The 24,523-nt window shown below is 46.4% G+C and overlaps 1 protein-coding gene across 2 annotated transcripts in view; it reads right to left on the reverse strand.

The window, feature by feature from the left end:
• Nucleotides 1-17,608: 17,608 nt before the first annotated feature.
• BBIP1 (BBSome interacting protein 1) overlaps nucleotides 17,609-24,523 on the reverse strand; it is a 206,546-nt gene continuing 199,631 nt past the window's right edge. For both annotated transcript variants that reach the window (XM_069611776.1, XM_069611777.1), the window contains one exon: nucleotides 17,609-18,791. In XM_069611776.1, coding sequence (XP_069467877.1) covers nucleotides 18,622-18,791 — 170 coding nt within the window. In that variant the 3' untranslated portion in view covers nucleotides 17,609-18,621. The remainder of the gene's footprint in view (nucleotides 18,792-24,523) is intronic.

A 24,523-nucleotide genomic window follows, 5' to 3' on the forward strand; every position in this document is an offset into this window, starting at 1 on the left:
TGACTCTTCGTTTCCCAGCGTTTGGCGATCAAGAGCATGGCCACAGTCAGGCCTCAGACCACCCATTTCCTGACATATGAACAGCCTATCCTAGGCCCACATAGGTAGTTTCGGAATTACCGAATTAGGACTGGTTCATTGTCTGTGCCAGATTGTCACTTCCAAACTCTTAAAGACTGCCTTCCATTCTTGGAGGCCTGGGCGTCTTCCTTGAGATTTCTACTCGGGATATGTCACAAACACAAAGAATACTTTAAGCTATACATAAGTCAGTCATCTAAGCTGATTTAGCTGCTATCAAACAGGAGGGAGCCCCATTCCTCCAGAAGCAAGGCAAATTGCACCTGCCTGTCCCCGATTTATGGGTTACTGTTGTTTAAAAGAGCCAGCCTTTCCCAGAAGTTCTTTTAGATGACTGACACTTCCCCTGTGGAAGAAATCGACTTCCGTGATGCTCCAGGGCAGAACCTGGATTGGGGTTGGGGTCGTTGGAGGTTCAGGTCGGTGGGCTAAGGGTCTTCACAGAACAAGACTGAAGATCAGTTCCGACATCGGCTGTATATTCTTTATCTCCAGTGGTTGAAAGTGAACCAGGATATTACCTGTCCAAACCAGTTTTATCTGAAGCATGCCCAAATCCATCCCCTGTATGGCAAAACAAGACGTTCCCTTAGATAGGAATTTACAGGCCGAGGCAAACCATAGCCACATCAAGTTGACAAACGTTTACATGAACGCTCCTGGAAAGGGACCTGGCCGTTTTCACTCCTACTAGCCGCTGTTGCCCCCAGCTAAAGCTACAACAGCAGGTTGACCAGCATGGAGCGCTCAGTATCAGCATTTCCAAGCCACAGTCATGACTCCAGAGGTTGCTTTGATGTAGGATAAAAGCATCATGATATTGCTCAGTACTGGAATCGCTAAATCCTTTCAAGACTCAGCTTTGCTAAGATTGCAAGCAGTTGGCTCTGAACCGAAATCTAAGAAACCAGCAACAAGGAACCACACTGCGGTGAACTCTTCAAATAGGACTATTAATGCAACTATAAGCCTCAGTAACCAGTATTCCTAAAAGGCGGTTACAATTGCTGAGGTCCCAGTATTTCAGATGCAGCTTTAAGGTATTTATATAGCGCCTTTATCCAAGGCACTGTGCAAGGTAAAACAGTACAAAGAATATATGAAAAACCACAACTAACACATGAAGAAGAAAAAACCTGAGACAGCCAAAATGCATGACCGGGAAAGGCAGAATGTAGGTGGTGTAATTTACGGCATTTTCTTAAAGAGCAAGATTAGAACAAGATCGAATGTCAAGAGGAAATTAATTGCGTCATTTTGGGGCAAGTAATTGAAAGGAACAAAAGCGGAATGAGGCGAGGGCCACAGAGAAGATATTGAGATGAAGAGCGAAGGACACATGGGGGCGGACAGAACAAAAATAAGGAAGCCAGCTAGTCCGGAACCATAGCATGAACACATTTAAAAACAAAGCAAAGAAAATGAAATTAGAATCTAATAGGAAGTAATGGAAGGTGAATTAGAAAAGGGCATACATTAGAAGAATGCAAACAAGAGTAGGACTACTAAATGAAGAACAGAACAACGTGGAAAGAGAGCGTACACTCGTAATCAAACATATAAGGAACAGCAATATTCTTTTTAATTATTTATTTACAAAGTACGTACAATTACTTTCATTTAGAAAGTTTTACACCTTCCATCTATACCACTTCAATGCAATAAGAAAGTAACTCCATTGCAAATTATATAAGTTGAGATAAGTAATGGGCAGAAGAAGGCAGGACAGAGCCATCTTAGTCCATCGCTCCTGAAGAGAGAGAGGACCACCATTCATCCACAGTGTAGGTCTTCCTTTCCTCAAAAACAAACCACCCAGTATTTGCGTTCTTGAAGTTGTGAGTGCATTGCAGGATAGGACCAGGTATTTTAGGGTTTCTCTCTCCTGCCTCAGTTTACATAATCTACAGCAAGTGTGTCTCTTTGTCCCCCTTGTCTCTAGAAGCCAAGACCTCCTGAGTTGGAATATAGGTTCAGCCGGAATCTCATAAATGTTGTTCTTGTTGCATAACTTGGGCACCTTGACAGATATTTAGGTAATACGTTATAGGGGACCCTTGTTACACCTTCCTGGAGGCATATTTTGCTTTACTGGCTTTAATCAGCGTCAGGATCCAATCAGGTCGCCAGATCCTAGTGTTCACCAAGTCTAGGTTGGTCATCAGTTGCTCTTCTGTTGCTGTTATCTGGCCCAAAGCCCCCATGCAGACACTCTTCCAATCCTGAAGCCTGCAATCTCCTTCTCCCTGTAAGGCATCTTCAGCATCCCAAATCCTCTTATCAAGTCTGTTGCTGTGACCTTCCGTAGATGCAAGATTTTTCCAGGTGGCGTGCGCTTGGAGCAAGATGAAACCCAGCTCTTGCCTTACCACTGCCATAGGGACACACTTAGGGAGATTCAAGAAGCTTTTCCAATAAGCAATTTCCAGGTGGTTGCAGATTTATGAGCCAAGAGGTTTCTGCTCCATACGTTACTATAGGCACTACCTTTGCTTTATAGAAAGTTAGGGCTGGTGTGATGGAGAATGTCACATATTTCCTTTGGATGTTTTCCTTGGGCAGTTAATGATTTGATTATGTTCCTCAGCATACATCCATGAGGGAGGTCTCTTAGGGCTATGTTTATACAACCCACCCAAACCAAGTACACAATTGAAGTTACTTCCGACAAGCTTTCATTTTCCAGGTGCCAGGTTACCTTCCTTGTCTCCTCGACCCTCGGTTCCCCCAGGGTCAAGATCTTGCATTTGTTCATGTTTACTTTCAGTCCCTTCTCGAATATGTACTGTTCCAGGGCTTTAAGTTGCCTATGTAGGTTTTGTCTATTAGGATCAAGTCGTCGGCATAGACTAGATAGTCAATCTTCACACCTTCAATGTTCGTGGAAAACTGAGTTTTGTTCAAAGTGTAAGGGTGGTCAGAAAGGAACAAGATGAACAAGGCCGGCGCAAGCAGGCAACCCTGTTTTAGGCCTCTAGCTGCTGGTATTGATGCAGACAAGGACCCCCCCTTGGTCTAACCGTATGCAAAGGTTTGTGTGAGTATGCAGGTCTTTGATGGCCTCCAGCAGGTTTCCCAGGCCTCCCGGCTTTGACAGTTTAGTTCACAGTTTCCTTCTGTCGAGCGAGTCAAAGGCGTGCGCCAAATCTATAAATGCCACAAAAAGTTTGCCTTTAGTTTTCCTTTGGCGTTTCTTTAAAAAGGTTGATCACAAATAGATTAAAGGACGTGTTCATATCTTTGACAAAGCCTGACTGCCAGTGGTCCAGCCTACTTGAGGCCGTAGTCTATTTTTCTGGGCCCACCAACACTAATTTAGCAAAGACCTTGTCACCAATGTCCAAAAGGGCCCACTTTTTGAAGATGGGGTGACTATGAAGGACTTCCAGGACAGAGGTACCTTCCTTTGCTCCTTTGCTTCTTGACATAGGCAAACAAGGTTGCCAGAAATTTAGCCCAGAGTTCTGGTTTATCTTTTAGGTGAGCATTTGTGAGCCCATCCGGACCTGGAGCCCTTGAGCCACTTGCTTGGACGATGATTCCCAGAATGTCTTCTTCCTCAGTTGGAAAAGACCATTCCTGGGCAAGATTGGTTCCCTCTTCATACAGCAACTCCTCATCCCCATTGAAGACTCTTCCAAAATGTTGTCCCAATCCTGCTCAACAACTGGGTTTCCTAGAATGTGGTCCTGTGGGGTGTCAAAGGCGTTAAGATGTTTCCAGATCTTGCCCATTTGCTTGGTTGATATGTTCTGCATCATTAGTTTAGAATCTTCCTGCAGCAGTTTGGCTTTCCTTGCTTTTACCAGGTTTTTGTACTGTTGCCTTCCAGATCTCATCAACATGAAGGATTCTGGGCCGTTTTCTCTATTTTAATCTCTCCAAGTCTTGCCTCGGCCTACATTTTTCCACTATTATATCTTGATCGTAGCAATGTTTATGTTTGTAGGATGTTTAGGAGCCAATAGGTCTTGTTTTGATAAAGGCCAATATGAGTTTGGAGTACTCCTGGGTGTTATCCTCATTCTTTTCAGCAGAGATTTGAGTATTCATCTGTTTTGTTAATGTTTTAATTTTGGCAGCATCAATTTTCAGGCAGTTACACCCTTGTGTGATGGCTAACGGACATGCATATTTGTCTTTTGGAGGCCAGGTTGTTCTTTTCATCAGTACATTTACTATGTTGTGGTGACTGCTAGTTTGGCTAATTTGCAACGACGAGATCCATTGCAGGAGATTTCCAGAAACAAAGACGTAGTCCAACTCCTTCCTTGAGTCGCCTCGAGACCACGTGTGGTGAGCTGGAATACTGCCCACGGTTTGTATGTTTAACATATGTAGGTCTTGTAGGTATGACTCCTCCATCCCACGTTGGCCTTTATCCATGGATCCATATGTTTCCTGATTCTGTTGGAATTGGGACTGCTCGATTTCTGATGTCACTGACATGTTGCAATCACCACAGATGATGACCATAGGCTCTTCAAGATCGACCTGCAATGTGTCCGGCTTACCTAGAATGGCCTTGACGAAGCCTGAGGTCCCAATACCTGCTGAGTTCCAATATGTGTTACACAATAACAGCCACTCGGATTTGTTCAACTTTAGCCTGTTGCATCAGAGCTTCGTCAGTCGGATGTATGGGTTTAAATTCCATGATTCCACAATTTCAAATAAAGCTCCAATTTTGATCAACGCCAGGAGACCTGAAGCTGGCCTTCCCTTATCCCCCTTCATGACGGGGCTAAGAAGAACAGTGAACCCGCCAAGGCTTGGGGGCGCTGATAGCCACGTCTCCTAAAGCTAAACAATTTCATGGTTATCCCATATTATCTCTTCTTTTCCAAAAAGATGTTTAAAACCTCTGGTGTTCCAACTCACGAATGACCACGAAGCTAAGCCCTGTTCAATTAACGGTTAAGCCCTTTTCTTTTTAACTACTAGGGCTTCAGCCAACCATTGCCACGATCCATTCTTATCTGTTTCGCACTGCGGGTCTTTGCAACACGTCATTTCCCTTTCTGTGTTATACAAGTTAGACATAGGGGTGTGGAGACCCCAACTCCACTTTCCATTCTTTAATTTTACCTGTGGTTATCATCTATTTTAGAGGTCAGGTTGGCGTGTCCGTCTTGCTCCTCGAGTTATATTTTTGCTTCAGCAATAATGAAGACGAGAGAACCTAAGTTTGTAAAAGAAGTTTAGTAGAAGATATTGTTAAACAATGACAGATTTTCCTGATATTATGAAGATAGAAGAACAAGTACTTTCTTTCCTGGTAATGTTCTTTCGATGGAATGTTCCGACGATGTATTCCACATCTATGACAGGTATTCACCACAGCTGTGCTGCTTCGGAAACATTTTTGACGTCTGCATCCTGCGTCGATGACGTCAATACGCTGTCCTCGAGGGCCTCCGCCGAGCCGACGTCACCGGATGTTATAAGTAGGACGCACGACGCCCGTAGCCTCAGTTGTAGTATTTTCCCCCAGAACGTGTGGCACCAATCTTCTGCTAGTATGACTACAGAAAGCCTTGCGGAAACGGAAGCTTCAATCGCATAAGAAGTTCTGTAGAGGGGCAGGTTGGGAGGGTTCGATGTGGAATACGTCGGAACATCCCATTGAAAGAACGTTACCAGGTAAGAAAGTAACTTGTTCTTCGAAGGGATTGGTTCCTCCGACGTATTCCACATATATGACAGACTCCCAAAGCAGTACCAACGTAAGGAGTTGGGAAAAGAATTTAGAATATTAGAATGCCCAATTAAATTGCAGAATAGAGGACCGCCTTGCCAAAGGCCAAATCTTGCCCATGGATAGAATCCAAGGAGTAGTGTTTGACAAAAGTATGGACAGAGGCCCATGTGGCTGCTTCACAAATGTAACCAATGGGAACACCCCTCTGCAGAGCAGTAGAGGCAGCCACACCTCTAGTAGAATGGGCCCGTAAGCCTACCGGAGGGTCCTTACCTGCCAAGAGGTAACATTCAGAAATTGTCAAGATAATCCATCTAGACAAAGTCTGTTTGTAACAGCTTGTCCCAAACACCTTCCAGCATATCCTACAAAGAGCTGATCGTCCACTCTGACCCAGGACATGCGTGAGATGTAGAAACTTAAAGGTCTCCTAGGATCCAACCTATGGTGCCTCTCCTCTTCCTTACCAGGATGTGGAGGAGGATAGAACACCGGAAGAATGACCTTCTGGCTTAAATGAAATTCCGATACAACTTTTGGAAGAAAAGAAGGACGAACTCGAAGGACAACCCTGTCCTTATGTAACACCAAAGGGTGGCTTAACGGAAAGTGCCTGCAAATCACTCACTCTGCGAGCGGAAGTGACCACAACTAGAAATAGAAATACAGTTTTCAAAGTCAACAGTCTCAAAGGACAAGAATGTAAAGGCTCAAACGGAGCTCCCATTATGAATTTTAGAACCATGTTTAAATCCCAACCTGGCACCTGGAAAGGTGACAGTGGAAACACATTAGTGAGCCCTTTCAGAAACTGAGAAATCAAAGGAATTTAAAATAAGAACACCCCTCAGACGAGCGCTTAAATATGGACAGTGCCACCAGGTAACCCTTAATGGTGCCCACTTGCAGGCCCTTGTGTGCTAACGAAAGCAAAAAAGACAGAACCACAGGAATGGCACATGAAAAAGGATCCACATTCTTAACCCTGCACCAGTCGCAGAACTTTCTCCAACGGCAACGGTACAGGGACTTCGTTGCAGGCCTTCTGGCCGAAAGCAACACCTGAATCACGTCTTCAGGGAGGTCCCAATCCTTATACCCCCTTATTCCTCAACCTTTCAGAAGCCAAGCATTAAAGTTGAGGGACTTACCTCTGGATGGAGAACCTGACCGCCCCCATCCCGTGAGAGCAGATCGTCTCGGTAGGAAAGACGGTGTGGAGGGCAGATGGACATGTCGAGAAGGTAATGGGTACGACATTCTCCTTGTCCATGCCGGAGCAATGAGGATCATTTGGGAAACCGAACCTCCGTAATCTCCGTAGCACTTGCAGAATGACGGGGACTGGAGGAAACACGTACAGCAGTAGGAAGGACCACTCCACTACGAACGCGTCCCCTAAGGCTCCTCTTGGAGGAAATTCCCGCAAGCAGAATCTTTCGCACTTCCGGTTGACACTGGTGGCGAAGAGATCCACTTGTGGGGTCCCCCAAAGGGCGAAGATCTCCAGAAGAATCTCCTGAGCTAGCTCCCACTCGTGAGAGACCATGCCCTGCCTGCTCAGAGCGTCCGCCGCCGCGTTTTCGTCTCCGGCCAGATGAACTGCCGAGATTGAAATTTCCTGCTTGGATGGCCCAGAACCAGAGCTGCATCGCCTCTCTGCACAGAGGGAGAGACCATTCCCCCCAACCCCCTTTTTGTTGAGGTAGCGCATGGCCACTGTATTGTCCATCAGAATCAGGACATTCTTCTGCCGCACAGAAAAGCCTTCAGGGCTAGCCTGACCGCCCTCAGCTCCAACAGATTGATATGGAGTCTGGACTCCGACAGAGACCAACGACCGTTGACTGTCAACTCATTGGCATAAGCTCCCCATCCCATGAGGGAAGCGTCTGTCACGATCGTCACCTCCGGCCAGGGTAGCCAAAAATGGCACCCCCTTCATCAGATTGCCTTCGACGGCCACCACAGAAGGTCCTGGGCGACCGAGGAAAGCACCTGAACTGGATCCGACATCCTGCTGGAGGACTGTAACCACTGTCTTGAGAGCCCACTGCAGAGATCTCATCCACAGCCTGGCCTCTGGCACCAGGAGAATGCAGGATGCCATGAGGCCGAGCAACCTCAAGAACTCGAACGCCGGGAGATTCTGTGCATGTTGAAACTTGTTCACCATCTGCAGAATGTGATGAGCCCTCACCTGGGGAGGAAAACACAGCCCCAGGGATGTGTTGAGCACTGCTGCGATATACTGGAGCCGCTGTGTAGGTGTCAAGTGGGACTTCTTTAAGTTGAGGGAGAAGCCCAGCTTGTGAAGGGAGTGGCAGGTGACTGACAGATGATGCAGGACTTGCTCGGGAGAGCGCACCCTGATCCACCAATCGTCCAGGTAGGGGTAGACGTGAATCCCCCCTTTCCTGAGATACGCTGCCACCACCGCCATGAGCTTGGTGAAGACCATCGGGGCGGAGGTCAATCCGAACGGCAGGATCCGAAATTAAAAGTGCGAGTTGCCAACCGCAAACCTCAGGTACTTCTTGTGCTTGGGATGAATCGGCACATGAAAGTAAGCGTCCTTGAGGTCGAGAGACATCAACCAGTCCTGAAGTTGAAGGGCATGGAGGACTTGAGAGAGAGTAACCATCTTGAACTTGTCCTTCCTGAGGAGCTTGTTCAAACCATGCAAGTCCATGATGGGTCTCAATCCCCCGTCCTTTTTCGGGATAAAAAAATATGGGGAATACCATCCCTTGTTCCTCTCCGCTACAGGCACCAGTTCTATGGCGCCTTTCTCCAGCAGGGATTTGATTTCCTGCGCAAGGAGCAGATCCGGACTCTTCAAAGATTCCCCGGTTGATTGTCGTGAGGCCTCTGCCGGAAAGGAAGACAGTAGTCGTGGGCTATGATTTACAGAACCCGCACATCTGAAGTAACGGCACGCCATTCTACAAGATGCTGCGCCAGACTTCCCCCAACCGGCGAACCATGGGACATGGCCTCATGACTGAGCTGAAGCGGCTGCGGCAGTGCCTGAGGGCAAGGAGGCAACTGCTCGAGCGGCCATGGCACCTCGAGTACCCCGTTTTCCACCTCTGGTACTCCTCTGTTGGCCCCTTTGACTGGCCGCTCCCCTCGATCTACCAAAAGACGAGTAGTATCGAAAGCAGCGCACTCACGTCCTGTTATTTTAGCCGCTAACATGTGGCCTACATTTTTTCATTATTCAATTTTATTCATAGTTTATCGTGGTATCATTCACAAATACTCAATTCTTTCCTTTAATGTATCATTATTAATTTATTTGACTTGGTTCCTAATATATCAGTCAACTTGAAGTCCTTTTCCTCTTGGTTAATTATTTAGTTCTGTAATGCATCATTCGTACTGAGTCAACAGACCATCTTTAATGTAGTGAGGCTCTTTGTAAGGTTCTTCCCGTTCATCCAACATGGTGGCTCGTTTCCCCAACTTGCTAAACCATGGTTGCAGGACTATACATTCCACTGCCTCCGGACTCAAGTATATGTAGTCCTACTACTATTTTGCGAATCGCGCAATGGAATTCTGAGCAGACACAAACTTACGATCGCCGCGGTAAGACGTGTTAATACGCTCCCCCTAATTATGGATGGTCAAGGACCGAATTGCTTGTTTCCTGGTACAATTATCTTTGCATTTCTTGTGTATTAGGGCACAATTACGGCTGATTTATTTAATTTGTTTATTAGGAGCCAATCGGTGGTTTAAAAGGGTTCTTGCTGGCATTTATGCAACATTAATTGAGACTCGTTTTTTCTTCTTTTTGTTTTTGGTGAATTTAGCCTTCCACAATTGCGAGGCAGTTTGAGGTATGTTTTAATCTTTAATGAATCTGGTATCTTGGTTATTTTTTGCCTTAATGTTGGTTTATTATATTAATTGCAAATTGGGTTTGATTCCAGAATTTATTCTGTCATTGTCCTACGTTATACTTGTGAAGACTAATTGCTGTAATTCAAGGTAAACCTTTACTACACAATTATGGGGCACATATTAGTCTTTTATTTTAAGACTTAGCTTATTGTTTTGGTACTTGACTGCGCTGCTATGGTCAACCTTTGTTTCTAAAATTGTGCTTTAATTTTCCTTTGCAATTGTTCCCTTGCAAACGTGCTGCTACGAATGGAATTTGATAACTTGCGGTAATTCACCCTCATTTATTATTTGGTGTTTTACATGTACTGCACATGTGTAAATTGTGGTTGCACCTTGCCCTGGTTCCTTTCCCTTCCCTTGTACCTTTGTTTGTTTTGATACATTGCTCCAACTATGTAATTGTGACTTATTTATAATTTGCTTGTAATTTTAGTATAACTGAAGCCTCTGATGAAGAGCTGTACGCAGCTTGAAACACGTGTCAGGCGTTTTTTCGCATCTCTAATAAATTCCAATTCCTTGGCGCAGAGAGACTGGGACTTCCTTTGTTCTTAGTATCAAAAGGAACCTCCCCTCCATTGCTGTCCCCTAGGACGAAAAGGCAGAGGTTGGCGGACTGCAGCGCTCAACGACTTTGCTGCAGCTTTGGAGGTCTGCAACCTCTCAAGGCTTTCGTCAGCCTTGCTGCCAAAAAGATGTACACCATCAAAGGGCATGTTGAGAAGCTGGGCTTGTACGTCAGGAGCAAACCCCGACTTCCGCAACCACGCAAATCTGCGCATCACGGTGCTCGCCGCTATGGACCGGCTGACACAGTCTGCCATGTCCTGACCCGACTGAACGGATTCACACATGGCATCCTTGCCATCCTGAACGAGGGCAAGAAAACCATCCCGTTCCTCCCCTTCGGGAATGTGTTCAGCCGCCAAAGACACACAATTCCACAGAGTGTGAGTGAAACATGCTAAGGCACACACGGAGTTGGCTGCCTGTAAAGCCATACCACCTGAAGAAAACACTTTCTTCGCCCAGCCATCAAAACGTTTATCGTCCCTATCAGGAGGGATGGTAGCGTATGACGCCCGCTTTGCCGGGGCCATAGCCGCCTGCACCACCAAACTCTCCGGAGTGGGGTGCGTCGTCAAGAAGCAGGGGTCGCTACTGGCTGGATGGTATTTTTTCGGCAACACCTTGCTCACTGCCGGGAGACTCTCCGGAGCAGTCCAAACCGCCGCCACCCTTCTCTGTAAAGCCATATGAAATGGCAGCACCGGGTCAGTGGGCGGACCTTGGTCAAGGATATCTGTCAGGTCATCCTGCAGAAAATCCACTGGTGGTGCAGACCACCCCAAGTACTCCGTCACCCTCGACATGAGATGCCAGTATGAAGACTTGGCGTGAGTGCCAGGCTCAGGCCTACCAAACTCAACCTCCGGAGAGGTGTCCAGACCACTGGCGTCTTGCAAAGACTGATGCAGGTCTTCCAGCTGGCTACGACCAGACAAGAGTTCGGCAGGAAACTCCTCAGGAACCAAACCTTCATCAGACCCTTCATCCACCTCAGAAATGTAATCCAGAGGCTGGAATAAATCCCTGGAAGAAGGCACAGAAAAAGGTTCAAATACAGGCCTCACTGACTTCTTCAGGGCCTTCCTCAGAGTTTCCACCGATGCACGGGGTACCTCTGGCAAAGCCTCCACAAAAGGCGTCGAGGGCTTCGATGGAATCGGCATCGAGCGTGGCGCTGATGGCTTGGACACAGGCCTTGAGGGCGGTGCCCCGAGCGTGTCCTTCGACGGCCTTGGTGCCAATGGCGTCGACGACTTCCTCGGAGGCGGAGCCTCGAGAGAGTCCTTAAATGGACATGGCGCCAATGGCGTTGATGTCTTCTTAGAAGACCTCACAGGTTCCGCCGGTCTCCAGGGCGTCGAGGACTGGTACCTGGAGCGGGCATGGCTAGAGCGATCCACCTTGGCCGATCGGGACCTCGAAGGCTCCCGATGATCGGGCTGACTGCCCGAGCCCGAAGGCGTGCGAGCGGTGACCCTAGCACGTTCCCTACCGGTTTCTTTCGAAGGCGCGGATGGAACGGAGCTCTGCGATTGGAAAATCGACATCATCTCCGTACGAAATGCATCCCATTCCACAGGAGAAGAATGCTTGTTGGGACAAGCAACCTGCCGTCTGCCAGAGTCCTTGGACGGGGACGGGGAAGGCGACCGGTGATGGCGCTTCCGTGAGTGCCTCAAAGAGGCAGTGGAATGGCGGGACCCACTCCGGGACCGAGACCCCCTGGATTTACGCCGACAGAGTCGCCCCTAGAATCGTCGGTTGAAAGCCCAGCAGATTTCGACTTTCGGGGTTTGGAAACCCTACCTACAGTCAGCTTCTTCTTCCGCTCCCGCAAGGCCTTCGACATTAACGACTGGCAATCGTCACAGTCATCTGTGGCGTGGTCCTCGCCGAGGCACCAGAGGCAGACGTTGTGCAGGTCCGTAAGTGACATCTTGGAACCGCAGTCCCGACACTTCTTGAATCCCGACCGCGGGGTAGAAGAAGACGAAGACATGATATCTTTTTCACAAAACACCAAGTTCGAAGAACCGATAGAAGTAACAGAAGAACTGAGGCGCGCCGAGATCTCCGAAGCAAACACGTTCGCGGAAAAAACGGAACTGTGGCTACAGACGTTGTGTGCCCTACTTATAACATCCAGTGATGTCGGCTCGACGGAGGCCCTCGAGGACAGCGTATCGACGTCGTTGACGCAGGACGCAGAAAAACTTTCCGAAGCCGCACAGCTGTGGTGATTACCTGTCATAGATGTGGAATACGTTGGAGGAATCAATCCATTTGAAGCACAAGATTGAGAAATAGTAAAGATTTGATTCTGAAGGGAAAATGCAGAATTAAAAATAAATCCCACATTTCGGGTGTGAAGAGAAACGGAGAGATCATGAGGAGGAAAATAAAGAGAAGAAGGTGAAATAACAGAAGGAGAAGCAAGAAAAAAGAATTTCAGTTTTCTTAGGGATAAGACATAAGATCCGAGAAGCGATCCAGTTTTTCACTGCAAGAAGGCTGGAGTTTAAGGAAAGTTTAGGAGTAAAAGGAGCCAAGAGTTTATTGAGAGTGGAAAAGAGCAATATAGGAAAGGATGCCTGGGACTGAAAAAAGGTAGTGGAAATAGTCTGGCTTAACTTGGGTTAGAGAAGTATAAAAGGACTGATGGAGGGAAGAAAAAACCTGAACGTTGGCATCAGTGTGATGCTTCAACCATCTCTCAGCCCAACGTAGACAGGTCCTTAGTTGTTTCGGGACAATACACACCCAGGAACAAGGGGGCCTGCTCTTAGCAGTAAATGGAGATAGAGGATATAGTGCATCAGATGAGAGAACCACAGAATTGAAAGCATTGATAATGCCATTCAGACTAGCTGAAGAAGCATGACCAAAGGATGGAGGTTTGTCTAATTATTTGAATGTATGTCAAAACAAGAAAATAACTTGGTCGCAATAGGATTTATTAGGGTTCACAAACAGTATCAATATGAATAGAACATAATGGTGAGTTGGTAAGGTTTTGGCAATCCGTTGAGGTTACTTGACCTGCATTCCTCCCGTATATCAAAACATCATACAGAGAGCCCTACTAAACAAAGCTCACATTCAAGACATTGCAAAAGAAACATCACACAGGACCCTGTTGGGGAATGTTTACACCGAGGGTTCTGCCAGGCAAAAGATTACAAGAGTACGCAGCAGGAGGAAGCACACAGGCCAATGCTGAAGAAAGATATCGAGGGTGCTGCTGGGAGGAAAGCTCAGACACAGGCAGTCAATGAGAAAGATCACATTGAGCATAATGCTGGAAAGACTCAGGAAGGAGGTAGATCGCAGAGGGCATTGCTGGTGGAGGTGGACAGAAGGACTGCTGGGAGAAAAGCTCAGACTCCGGCCAGTGGAATGAGATCACATTAAGCATATTGCTGGAGAAACCCGTAGGAAGGAGGAAGATCGAGGAGGGCATTGCTCGTGGAAGAGGACAGGACTGCTGGGCTAAAAGCTCAGACTCAGGGCGGTCAATGAGAAAGATCATATTGAGCATACGGCTCGAGAAACTACCAGGAAGGAGGAAGATCGAAGAGGGCAATGCTCCTGGAAGAGGACAGAAGGACTGCTGGGAGAAAAGCTCAGACTCAGGGCGGTCAACGAGAAAGATCACTGAGGATATTGCTAGAGAAACTCGTAGGAAGGAGCTACTGCTGCTAGAAGATCATACAGCAGGCACTGTTTAAAGAATTTAGTACTGAAGCCACTGAGCTTCTGAAAGGTCAAGCTTATACTACTGAAGGAGGTCACACTGAAGACACTGGTGAGAGGAAAAACACCAAGTGAAATGATGGAGTTAGATTGCACTCAAGAGCACTGCTGGAAGACGGACAATATCAAGGGCATTACTGGTAGAACGCGCACATGGCGGCGGGCATTGCTGCAGGAAGCGGAAAGGGGGTACTGCTAGGGCAAGCGTGCTGGCGGAGCTAGGGGAGGAGTGAGGGGTTCACTCTTCTGGACCCTCTGATGTCCTGTGTGCCCCCTCCCTGCTGCCCGATGGGCTGGCGCTGTGGCAGACCTGTGCTGATCCAGCATGGTGTTGTGTGTTCATGGCAGCATGGAGTTAGTTAGCACTGAAACAAGAGACTGGCACTGTATGCACCCCTTCAAGGCTGTCTTCAGCAGAATGTGGTGGCTGGCCAGCCCTTGAGACTCCACTCTCTGCAGCTCTTGCCGCCTTTGGGCAAGCATGATTCCCTGGAGCACAGAGTGTAATGGTCCTTCCTGCCTGTGAAGGAAACACCCCGATTAGCAATTATCACTTGTTGAATCCCTCTGCCGAGCTACTACCAATTAACGATGGGAGCTATTCACAACACCAGTGGAGGATTAGGTATGAAAATAGTAATAGTATGAATTTGGCTTTAAACACCTAGGCTGGGGGCAGGAGGGTGGTGGACATGGGCGTAATGCCCGCCAGCCAGAACCATGGTAGGCTCGAATGAAGAGAGGGCCTCGACAGGGGTTGTGGGCAGTTACCGGCCATGCCGCACCCCTGCGCGAGGGTGAAAGCCATTTGCTCCCCAGGGAACACAGATGGCTGCCACCATGATCGGAAGGAGAGCAGGGACCGGAGCTTTGGTCCTGCAGGTAATTTGGGAGGAGGTGAGAAAGGGTGTTTGTTGGTTTTAGGGGGTGGGAGGGTGTGGGGAGGCAACAGGGAGAGCCTGCAGTTACCTCCGCAGATAAAATAAAAAGAAAAGAAAATGCTGCCACCAGGGGAAGGGCCTCGGGTGGCTGGAACAGCTGGAGGAGAATGTATATTCTCATGCGCTGTCCAGCCATCTGATTGGTCAGTAGCCCTTCCGGAGGTGCACATGAATAATTAACTGACAGAGGTCACACAAAGCTATAATGATGGTGCAATATTGCCATGGGAGGTAGGGTTGGGACTCTCCAGCTGTGATGTTTCAGTAGGTTTACAGATATTGCAGCAATATACACTAAAGAAAAATCTAAAATTGGGAACACGAGTTCATTCTGCCATGATAAGCATACAGTAATGTAAAGTGCACGTCATTCTTTAAGCACATTAAATGCTTTGTTGCTTGTTTTTAACCACCTTTAAAATGAATACTGCAGTTGCAGTACTCCTGTTGACGGATTTGTAGAAATCCATTAGACTGTGGACCATTTCCCCCTTGGAACGGATGCAGAAAATGGGTATTTATCAAGCCACGAGGCCTCTCTGGGAAAGTATCAGAGTTGTAATTGAGAGAGTGCTATGGTCGGTGCCCTGTCCCTTAAGAGGTGAAATGGTGGGTGGGTAAAAAGGGGAGGGGTGCATACAGCTGAATGCTGTGGTTAAACATGGCTACAAACAGGTGATTGTATGATGCATTTTCTTTTACATTCTTGATAGAAGTTTATTTGAGCATGAAATATTTAGTATACTTGTAAACGTAGGTGTCCATTCAGTAGGGAGGGAAAGGATATTCATTTTTCCCAACAGGTTGGATAATGTGATTTGTGCACATTGCAACAAATACCTGTAAAACGGAGTGTTATGTTAGCCCTGTGTTTTTATGTTACTGTTTACAAGCCTGCCATTACTCCACGCCTTTGTTAAGGCTGTAACCTCTAGTTCTCCACACTCCCCATTGAGGTGAAACCCCCTAGTACTTTTTTAATTCCAGCATTGCAGAGTACCATATGGTGGCAGAACCATACACAACTCTTCACGAGGGAAGCCTTTCTGCAAACATTCTTTGGAAGGGGTGGTGGCAACATGCTATTTGCACACAGCATCCCCATGTGCTGCACACCAGCCCAGATGTTCTGGGGCATTGAGCGAGGTCAGCAGACGGCAGTGTGCTCTGGCTGGGATTCGCTGATTTAGAACTCAGCAAAAGAGGTCAGGTTGATGGCATTGGGATTGCGCAGATGCAGAAGAAAGGAGCTACAAAGCGCAGGTGCATACAAAATAAAATGCTGCATTTTTACATGGACCCAGATGACTGCTTGTGCCGCTGCTTACACACTTCAGGAAGCAACTAGCAATCGGAGCTGTGCTGGTTTTTTTGGCCACGGAACAGGAATTAATGGAGGGGCTAAATGTGAGGCACATTGTGTGGCCCTTTAGAAGTGGAACCACTTCTGTGGCCCTCCTTTGCAACCCTCTAAGCTTCAGGGAGGGCAATGGAGGCAGTTTCTTCTGACTTACAAGTCTAGCCTGGTGAAGGTTGCAAGGCCCATGAAATGTATTTGTTATTCATGTGTTACATATTTTAGAGCATCATCGATAGCTTAGAAGGCTAATGCAACTTCTGCAGGGACTTTTGTGAAACCTTCAGAATGCGGATTCCAATTCTGAAGCAATGAACCTTCCGAGGTTGATAAATGGAGTACTCTTGGATAATAGCAACATCCATTATTTATAGTACTGCAATCCAGACCATTGTATTCATTAGCTCTGTATAACCCCACAGTATGATTTTTTCCATTTGCTTTGTAAATAGCACCACTTGCTGCCTTTATGGCAATTTCAGAACAACATTTTTGGATGATAAGATTTTCCATCCCCCTGGTTATTCGTCGCTACTGCCACTATAACAAACTCTGCTTTTTATGCATTTCCGTTGTTTGAATTGGGTCTAAATGAGAACCAATCGACCCTCTAGAGGGTAGTAAGCACTATGTATATGCACACTTCATTTTAATTTAAGAGGTTTATTTGCCAGCTCTGTGTTCTGTTATACTGTATTCAAAAAATAACAATGAGGCATGTAATGGACAAGCGATTTTCTAACATCACACGTTATTAAATTAGGCAACCAGGGCATATGAAGAATTTGTATTGCAGACTTCAAACCTGGCAGCCCAGCTTTCCTGTCCCAAATTCATGACTCTTGCATTTTTTGACAGTAAGTATTTGACTGTTTTTGTTATGATTTTCTGGTTGAGCCTGTGAGGAACAGCTGGCTACAGGAATAGGTAGCAGTGGGAAGACTTGCAAAATAACAGAATGTGGCTCAGTTCTCTTTTCTGGTGATTCATTGGGTACAAGGGAGCGACATTGGCAGAGCCTGGGGCCACTGAGATCCCGATGCACTCCATGTCACCAAGAAAGTAGTGAAACAATATTGGGCTGTGCCTCCATGGAGCAGCCCTTCGCCCCCTTCAAGACCTGCCTCCGCCACTGGGGAAGCAAATGGAGGCAATGCCGGAAGTAAGAGCACAGCAGAAGTACTCATGGCAAAACGCTGGGGGAACTCATTGGCAGAAAAGCAGCGAGAAGCTCCAACACACACATACATCCTCTGATAAAAGAAGCAAAGTACATGTTTCACCGAGTCATCAATTGCAAAGCAGATTTACTGATTATTAAACTTTGCCAACAATTCCACACCACTTACAGTGGAACGAATTCTTGTGCAAGGTGCGATACAGAATGCAATCCAACAAGCAGCATTTTTAGCAGCAGGGTACAGCCAGTTATAAAATGATCTGACCAGCACAGCCTGCTTCGAAAAGCACCAAGTGAACCTAAAGTGGTATGTGAACACAGAAGGAAGCCAACAAAGGATATTCCAAACTTAAATCAAAGATCACAGGAGGAAAGACGAAACCCGGACTGGAAAACTAAATCAAATTTGCAGAGATCATGCAAAAAAAGTGTGCAAAGCACATTTCAGCAGAGAGCACACTACATGCCCACAATGCTTATAATCTAAAAATATTCTACACGCATGGCATGTAATCAAACACTAAAACTGAAGATTGGGTAAATGCATGCTTGGTTCAAATGTGCAAAAGGAATCAGAAATGTTGTTAAACCTAAAATATACCCACTATTAGATTTCAACTTTTCTTTTAAGGGCCTTTTCAGCAGACTGCTGCAACTGTGTGTACATATTCTCCGAGGCAATGGGCTACGCAATTCCCTACTCTTGCCAATACCTGTTGGGCCATTAATGTGGGCAAGGGGTGTTGACTAGTGTAGTTCTAAGTACTCTACAATAAAAAAACAAATATTCCCTTTTAACATAGTATTGGGGGTCCTAGTCTCTAGAGTGCAACACTACATGTTCGGATCTCACCGAGGTCTGTTTTTTTGTGTACAGCTGACTATATGTCACTGGGACACCATGATCCAGTTCCGGACTTTCCTTTACCAAATCACAGGTATCAAATTGTTTGACTAAAGTTAAGCAAGAATACAAATCGTTTTGAATGAAAGTAGTGCCACAATGAGACAGAGTCATCTGGCATCTCTGGCCACGTAGACACACGGCAAGGACATGTGCAATGCGAAGTTCTAGACACTGCAACCCCACACATGTTAAATCTCGTGGCCAAGTGGCCAGGGTCTATTGCTGAGTTTGCTGCAGGTCATCTTTCTGAGCCAGTTCCTGCTGCCGAATGGTTTCCTGGGCATCTCGCTGCATCTTCTCCAGCTTCTCCAGTGTGACTGACTTTAATGGCAACAGTTTGGGTTTACACAGCACCATGGTGGGCACGTCCTCCACACACAGCTGGCCTGGGTGTAGAGAGAGGGAGATAGGAGAGCGATTAGTACGCGGAGGCACTAGATCACTTGGTAGACAGCAGACAATTTCACATGGACATAAGCTGCATCTTTGGGGGAAGATGCTCTAAAAGCGACACAAGTGAAAACAATTGCAGAAGACCTTATACACAAGGGTGACGTGTATTTCTAGAGGGCTGGGTGGCAGCACAAGATTCACTGGCCTGGCCTCCCGACACAAATGTATGAGAGCTTGTCGCCACCCACGTCGCTGCTAGGAGCGCATGTCACCCGTCAATTTGAAATGTCTGAAGGGCATTTCTGTGCCCGTGTGTGGGGGTGTAAATGCAAGTGGGACCGCAGTACTCTGCCGTTACGGTAATACCAAAATAAAATGCATGACCCCCAGGGTCGGATTGCCCCATCGGCCTTTCGGCCCGTGGCCGGGCCAAAATAGTCCCTGGAGACTAAGCCCGGTTTCTGGCCATGCCTGGGCAGGTTTGGAAAAAAAAATAGAAAAGCAAAATATATATATTTTTTAAATATATATTTTTTTCTTTCTTAGGTCGATAAATGAGTACCAACACAGGTTGGGTAATATTGTATGCATATTTGTTCTATAAAAAAAGAGCTTAAGTGCTATACAATAACATTATCATTTGGCATTGGACGTCTGCTTGGATTCACAGTAATTTAGTGTGTTTAGGAACAATGCTATTTGATGCCACTTCCTGTTTTGTCAAGGGGTGAGAGGTCGTGTTGCATCGCTTCCCGGGATGTCACTTTGTAGTGGGGTTAAATGACATCACTTCGGGTGAGGTCATCAGAGGTCAAGGGTCGTGAGGCAAGGGGTGGGCCACTTTTTTGAGGCGAGGGGTGGGCCACTTTTTTTGGGTGACCGGGCCTATTTCTTGTCCCAGTCCGACCCTGATGACCCTACCCCCACTGCCCCACTGCCCCACCCCCCACAACGCATTGCACCACATCCTCGCCACAACCCACCGCCCCTTACCCCTCTTTGAGACTTTTCAGACCGGCACAGACTAAAGCTTTGATTTTCTGGCCATTTTAAGCTGCATTCAAACAGGACTCATGGCAACGGTACGCACAGATGGACGGTGCCCCCCAACTTTTTTCACAAGTCCCCCCACTTTTGTCAGTGGGCACCTTAATATGCTAATTTCTGGTGTCACCACATTCATTTGGTATGTTAATGAGCACCCCCACTTTTTCTTTTTTTAGGACTTAAACCCTGCATTTAAATGCCCAGAAACACCCTGTATTTTGTGCAAGTGCCCAAAGGGAGTGAAGCAGGGCATTTGAACGTGCCCATCATCTCTGCTGGGCACCTTCACAGGCCCTTTGTGAATGGGGCACAACGTTATGTGGTTCAAGTCGCTAGCCCATCTCATCACTTACGCCCAAAAAAGTTTATAAAAATCTGCACCTTTTTGTCCAGCCATACCTCTGGGCTCTGGCCCCCATTAGAAGAATTTCATTGAACAGCAGTTTCGTTTTTTCTTTTTCAATTAGTCCTGGTTAAAGTGTTCCTGCCCAATGATGGCAGAGTCATTCTTCCAAATTCTCAGGACTTGAACAAGTTTCTCGATTTTATTCCTCCACCTCATTCCAAGGTCTCATGTCCTTTGGCAACAACAGAGCTCTGATGTTTCTGTTGAGGAATGTAGCCCTAACCCCCCCCCCACCCACCCCCAAAAAGGTGCAAGTGGAAAAGAAGCAAGAATCCTGCAGGCTGTGTAGCATGCCTCATTTTCTTTCAATACATTATAACGGTATGTTTTGAAAAATAGCTCATGACTTATACCAAAGCTTTCAATTATTAGTTTTATAATTTTCATTATCACTAATATCAGTAAACTGCCTAAGTGTGCTAGCAAATTTCAATACTGAGTCAATAATTAAGTTCAGAGCTATCAATAAAACACCAGACAAGGCAAAATGGTTAAGTGATAATGATGAAATGGATAAAGGCATATGACTATGCATAGAAGTAAAAAAGATCATTAAAGGGGTAGATCGGTCACAAATTGTATTGGCTCAATCAGGCATGGATTTTAGAGCATACATCTATTGTTCTTAAAAGAAAAATGTCCAATGTAAAATACCCACGTTTTTCTCACCGCCATCTTGTGCTAATCTTAACCGTTGATCAATCGCTCTAAAGTTAAAGTGCCCTTGCGGCACTAATTCAGATCACCCGCCCTTAATACCGACCACACTGGACGCTCACGCCACATTTCACAAACCCAATGCACGTCTCACGTCAACGTCGTCTGTGCGCAATCTATTGATGTGTCTCCATGAAAATGGCAAGACCCTTTGTTCCTCAACAAGTGTAAACAAACCCTTTCTGATCACACAAAGCTGGAGTTTCATTTTCCTTTGTGTCAGTGCATTTCATTTCGAGCTTCGCCGACTTGTTTCTGCTCTGTTCAACTATCTGCCAAGTACGGCACACTGAGAACCGATACTTACACTGCCTAAAATGAATTAACTCATTAGTTGCTTTTAATTTCTTATATTATGGACAAATATCTTTACTAAACCATATTTAAACGTCTGTCCTTGTGAACTTTTAAAGTGTGAGCGTGTTATTCTTGTCTTTTCACAATGTGTTATTGGAATATGGCTGCTTCTTCGCTTGTCTTTCTTTAACATTCATTAGTACCCGGCGGAAGTGCGTCCACGGGATACACTTAATGTGATTGGCTCGTTTCAGAACCATACCACGGTGTAATCCCGTGCACGCACGTACGTGCCTGCATTTGTTCCTGGCAGGGGGCATGGCATCCCCTTAACCAATGAGGAGGCTCGAAACGGGGCAATCCCCGCTCCGAGCCTCCCCAAGGCTGGAGGCTGCCTTCGTCCCCCGCCGGTATGTTTTTTTTCCCTCCACCCTCCCTCCCCACACACCCCCCCAACCCCACTTACCTTCTTTTTTCTTCTTTTTCTCGGGCGCGGACTAGCTGGGAACACTTCTGTTCCCAGCGCGTCCGATCCTGATGGCCACCATGGAAAGGGAAAACGGACTACGTTTTCCCTTTCCCAGTGGCCATTTTATATGACTTTTTTTTTTCTTTAAAAAATGCAATTAGTACCCCGGTCTAAAGGGCCAGGGTACTAATGGCTATAAGCCCCTCGACAGCTCGGGCCTATAACTACAGCCCGGGAGAATTACCTGGGGCTGTATTGGCACGCTGTCTCAGGGCTTATTGCCACAATGTTAATGGGAAACCACTTTTCTTTACTGTATACAAACAAAAACGTTTTTATTTACCTCACTGTTGATTCTGCGCTTCTTCACTATTCAGCAACTATGGCAACAATTCAGCCCTACCTCTAAGAGCCCGAATATTCAGAAGAGGAAATCCTTGAAAGACAAAAAACCTGGACAATGTGGAATCAGATGATTCATGAGGATCAATCACTGGAGCCTGAACCCAATCGCATGGAACACGTAACAACCTAGTGTACCTGCCATTGTTGTGAGCTTATGCCTACTGTGGTGGTGAACTGCTGTGCAGAGAAAACTCAGGCTGCTTGGCCTACATTGCCGAAGAAGAAACACCACCGCTATGCGTTACCAAGCTGCATGACTTGAGGGCCGCCTGCCTTACAAGGTCTGTGTTGCAAATGATGATGATCCTTATGCACGGACTTCGAGCTACAGTTGCCCTCGTAACAAAGTAACAAGTAGGTTCACTCTATATATGTTGTGTGTTTGAAGACCGAGACAGCTAACAGAATATGTTGTTCCCCTAAATCAATAAAACTTCGATGGATCACTGAAAAAATAAATTCTAGAAATTGAATGAATGACTCATTCTGATCTGAAAACAAAGTGAAAAATCTTTAGATTTATCGCCCAAACAATTGTTTCTTTCACTTGGAAATATCTACCTAACTTTTTTGGCTGGAATGTGCATTCACATTTCTAATTGATCCCTACTTGAAATCACAAGTACTGTCAGTACTTTGCACGAAAAAGTACTTTTTAAGGCATTACAATGCCTTACATTTTACAAGGTAGTGCAACAAAAAAATGCAATTATTGGGTTTGTTCAAGTAAACTATTTATGTATCTCTTACACAGTTGATACAGACGTGTGGCATATCATGCCTCAGAAGAACAAGTTACTTCTTACCTGGTAACGTTCTTTCGACGGGATGTTCCTCCGACGTATTCCTTATCTTTGATAATATGTTTCCAGCTTGCTGGCCTCGGAAATTTTTTCTGTAGAGGGCGCTGCGCGCCGACTTCCGCCGAGTCGATGTCCCTCGATGGCCACCGTATCGGCGCCGACGTCACCATGCCCATAAATAGCCACGTGCTGCGTCCGTTGCTCAGTTCCGTTTTGTAGCATAAGAAAAGACATGCCTGAATCGGTTAATAACCTTGAAGGAGCGAAAGCTGCAACCACAAGGGAAGTTATCACTGCGGGGATGGATAGGTGGGGCAATAAGGAATACGTCGGAGGAACATCCCGTCGAAAGAACGTTACCAGGTAAGAAGTAACTTGTTCTTCGAAGGGATTGTGTCCTCCGACGTATTCCTTATCTTTGATAGACTCCCATAGTAGTGGTATGTAATTGGAGGAGGGAGTGATAATGTTATGTATCCCTTTAGGGATGGACCGAATGTAATACGGCCTTGCCAAATTTGGTCTCTTGAGCAGTGGAGGAATCCAGATTGTAAACTTTTGTGAATGTATGTGCGGACGACCATGTGGCAGCCGCACATATGTCCCGGACCAGTACCCCTCTCTGGAGAGCCGAAGAGGCTGCGATACCCCTGGTTGAATGAGCCCTGAGATTTTGGGGTGGCTCTTTCCCTGCTAGTCTATAACATTCCAGGATGGCCAAAATAATCCACCTGGAGATGGTTTATTTTGTTATGGGTAGTCCCAACTTGTGACCTGAGTATCCTACAAACAGTTGGTCCGCTTGCCTGATCCTAGACATTCTGCTGATGTAAAAGCAGAGAGCTCGCCTAGTGTCCAGCCTGTGTAGCCTTTCTTCCTCTTTCCCCGGATGAGGAGGAGGGTAGAATGAAGGCAAGGTACTTTTCTGAGTAATATGGAATTCAGAAACCACCTTTGGGAGGAAATTAGGCTTCACCTGTAGGACAACCTTGTCCTTGTGGAAGATTGTATGTGGGGGTTTACAGGAGAGAGCTTGTAGCTCACTCACCCTCCTAGCAGATGTTAGTGCTACCAATAGGACAGTTTTAAGCGTGAGAAATCTCAATGCGCAAGAGTGAAGAGATTCGAATGGAGTGCCCATTAAGAAGTTTAAAACTAAATTTAAGTCCCATAATGGAACCTGGAATGGTTTTGGAGGGTAAACATTAGTTAGACCCTTGAGAAATTGTACCACTAGAGGAATTTTGAAATACGATGGTTCCTCCGCAGTGCGCTTGAAGATAGAAAGCACTGCGAGATAGCCTTTTACAGTGCCCACTTGAAGGCCTGAGTTAGCCAAGTAGAGTAGAAACGATAACACCGTTGGTGTACCACATGAAAAAGGGTCGATATTCTCTTCCCTACACCAGCTGCAAAACTTGTTCCAACGGCAGCGGTATAAAGACTTTGATGCTGGTCTTCTGGCCGAAAGCAACACCTCCATGACGTCATCAGGGAGATCCCAATCCTTGTACCTCAACCTTTCAGAAGCCAAGCGTGAAGGTTGAGGGTTCTGGTGTCTTGATGGAGAACCTGACCTCC

The sequence above is a fragment of the Ambystoma mexicanum genome, chromosome 8, assembly GCF_040938575.1.
Source record: "Ambystoma mexicanum isolate Mex_15411 chromosome 8, UKY_AmexF1_1, whole genome shotgun sequence".
Classification (NCBI taxonomy): Eukaryota; Metazoa; Chordata; class Amphibia; order Caudata; family Ambystomatidae; genus Ambystoma; species Ambystoma mexicanum.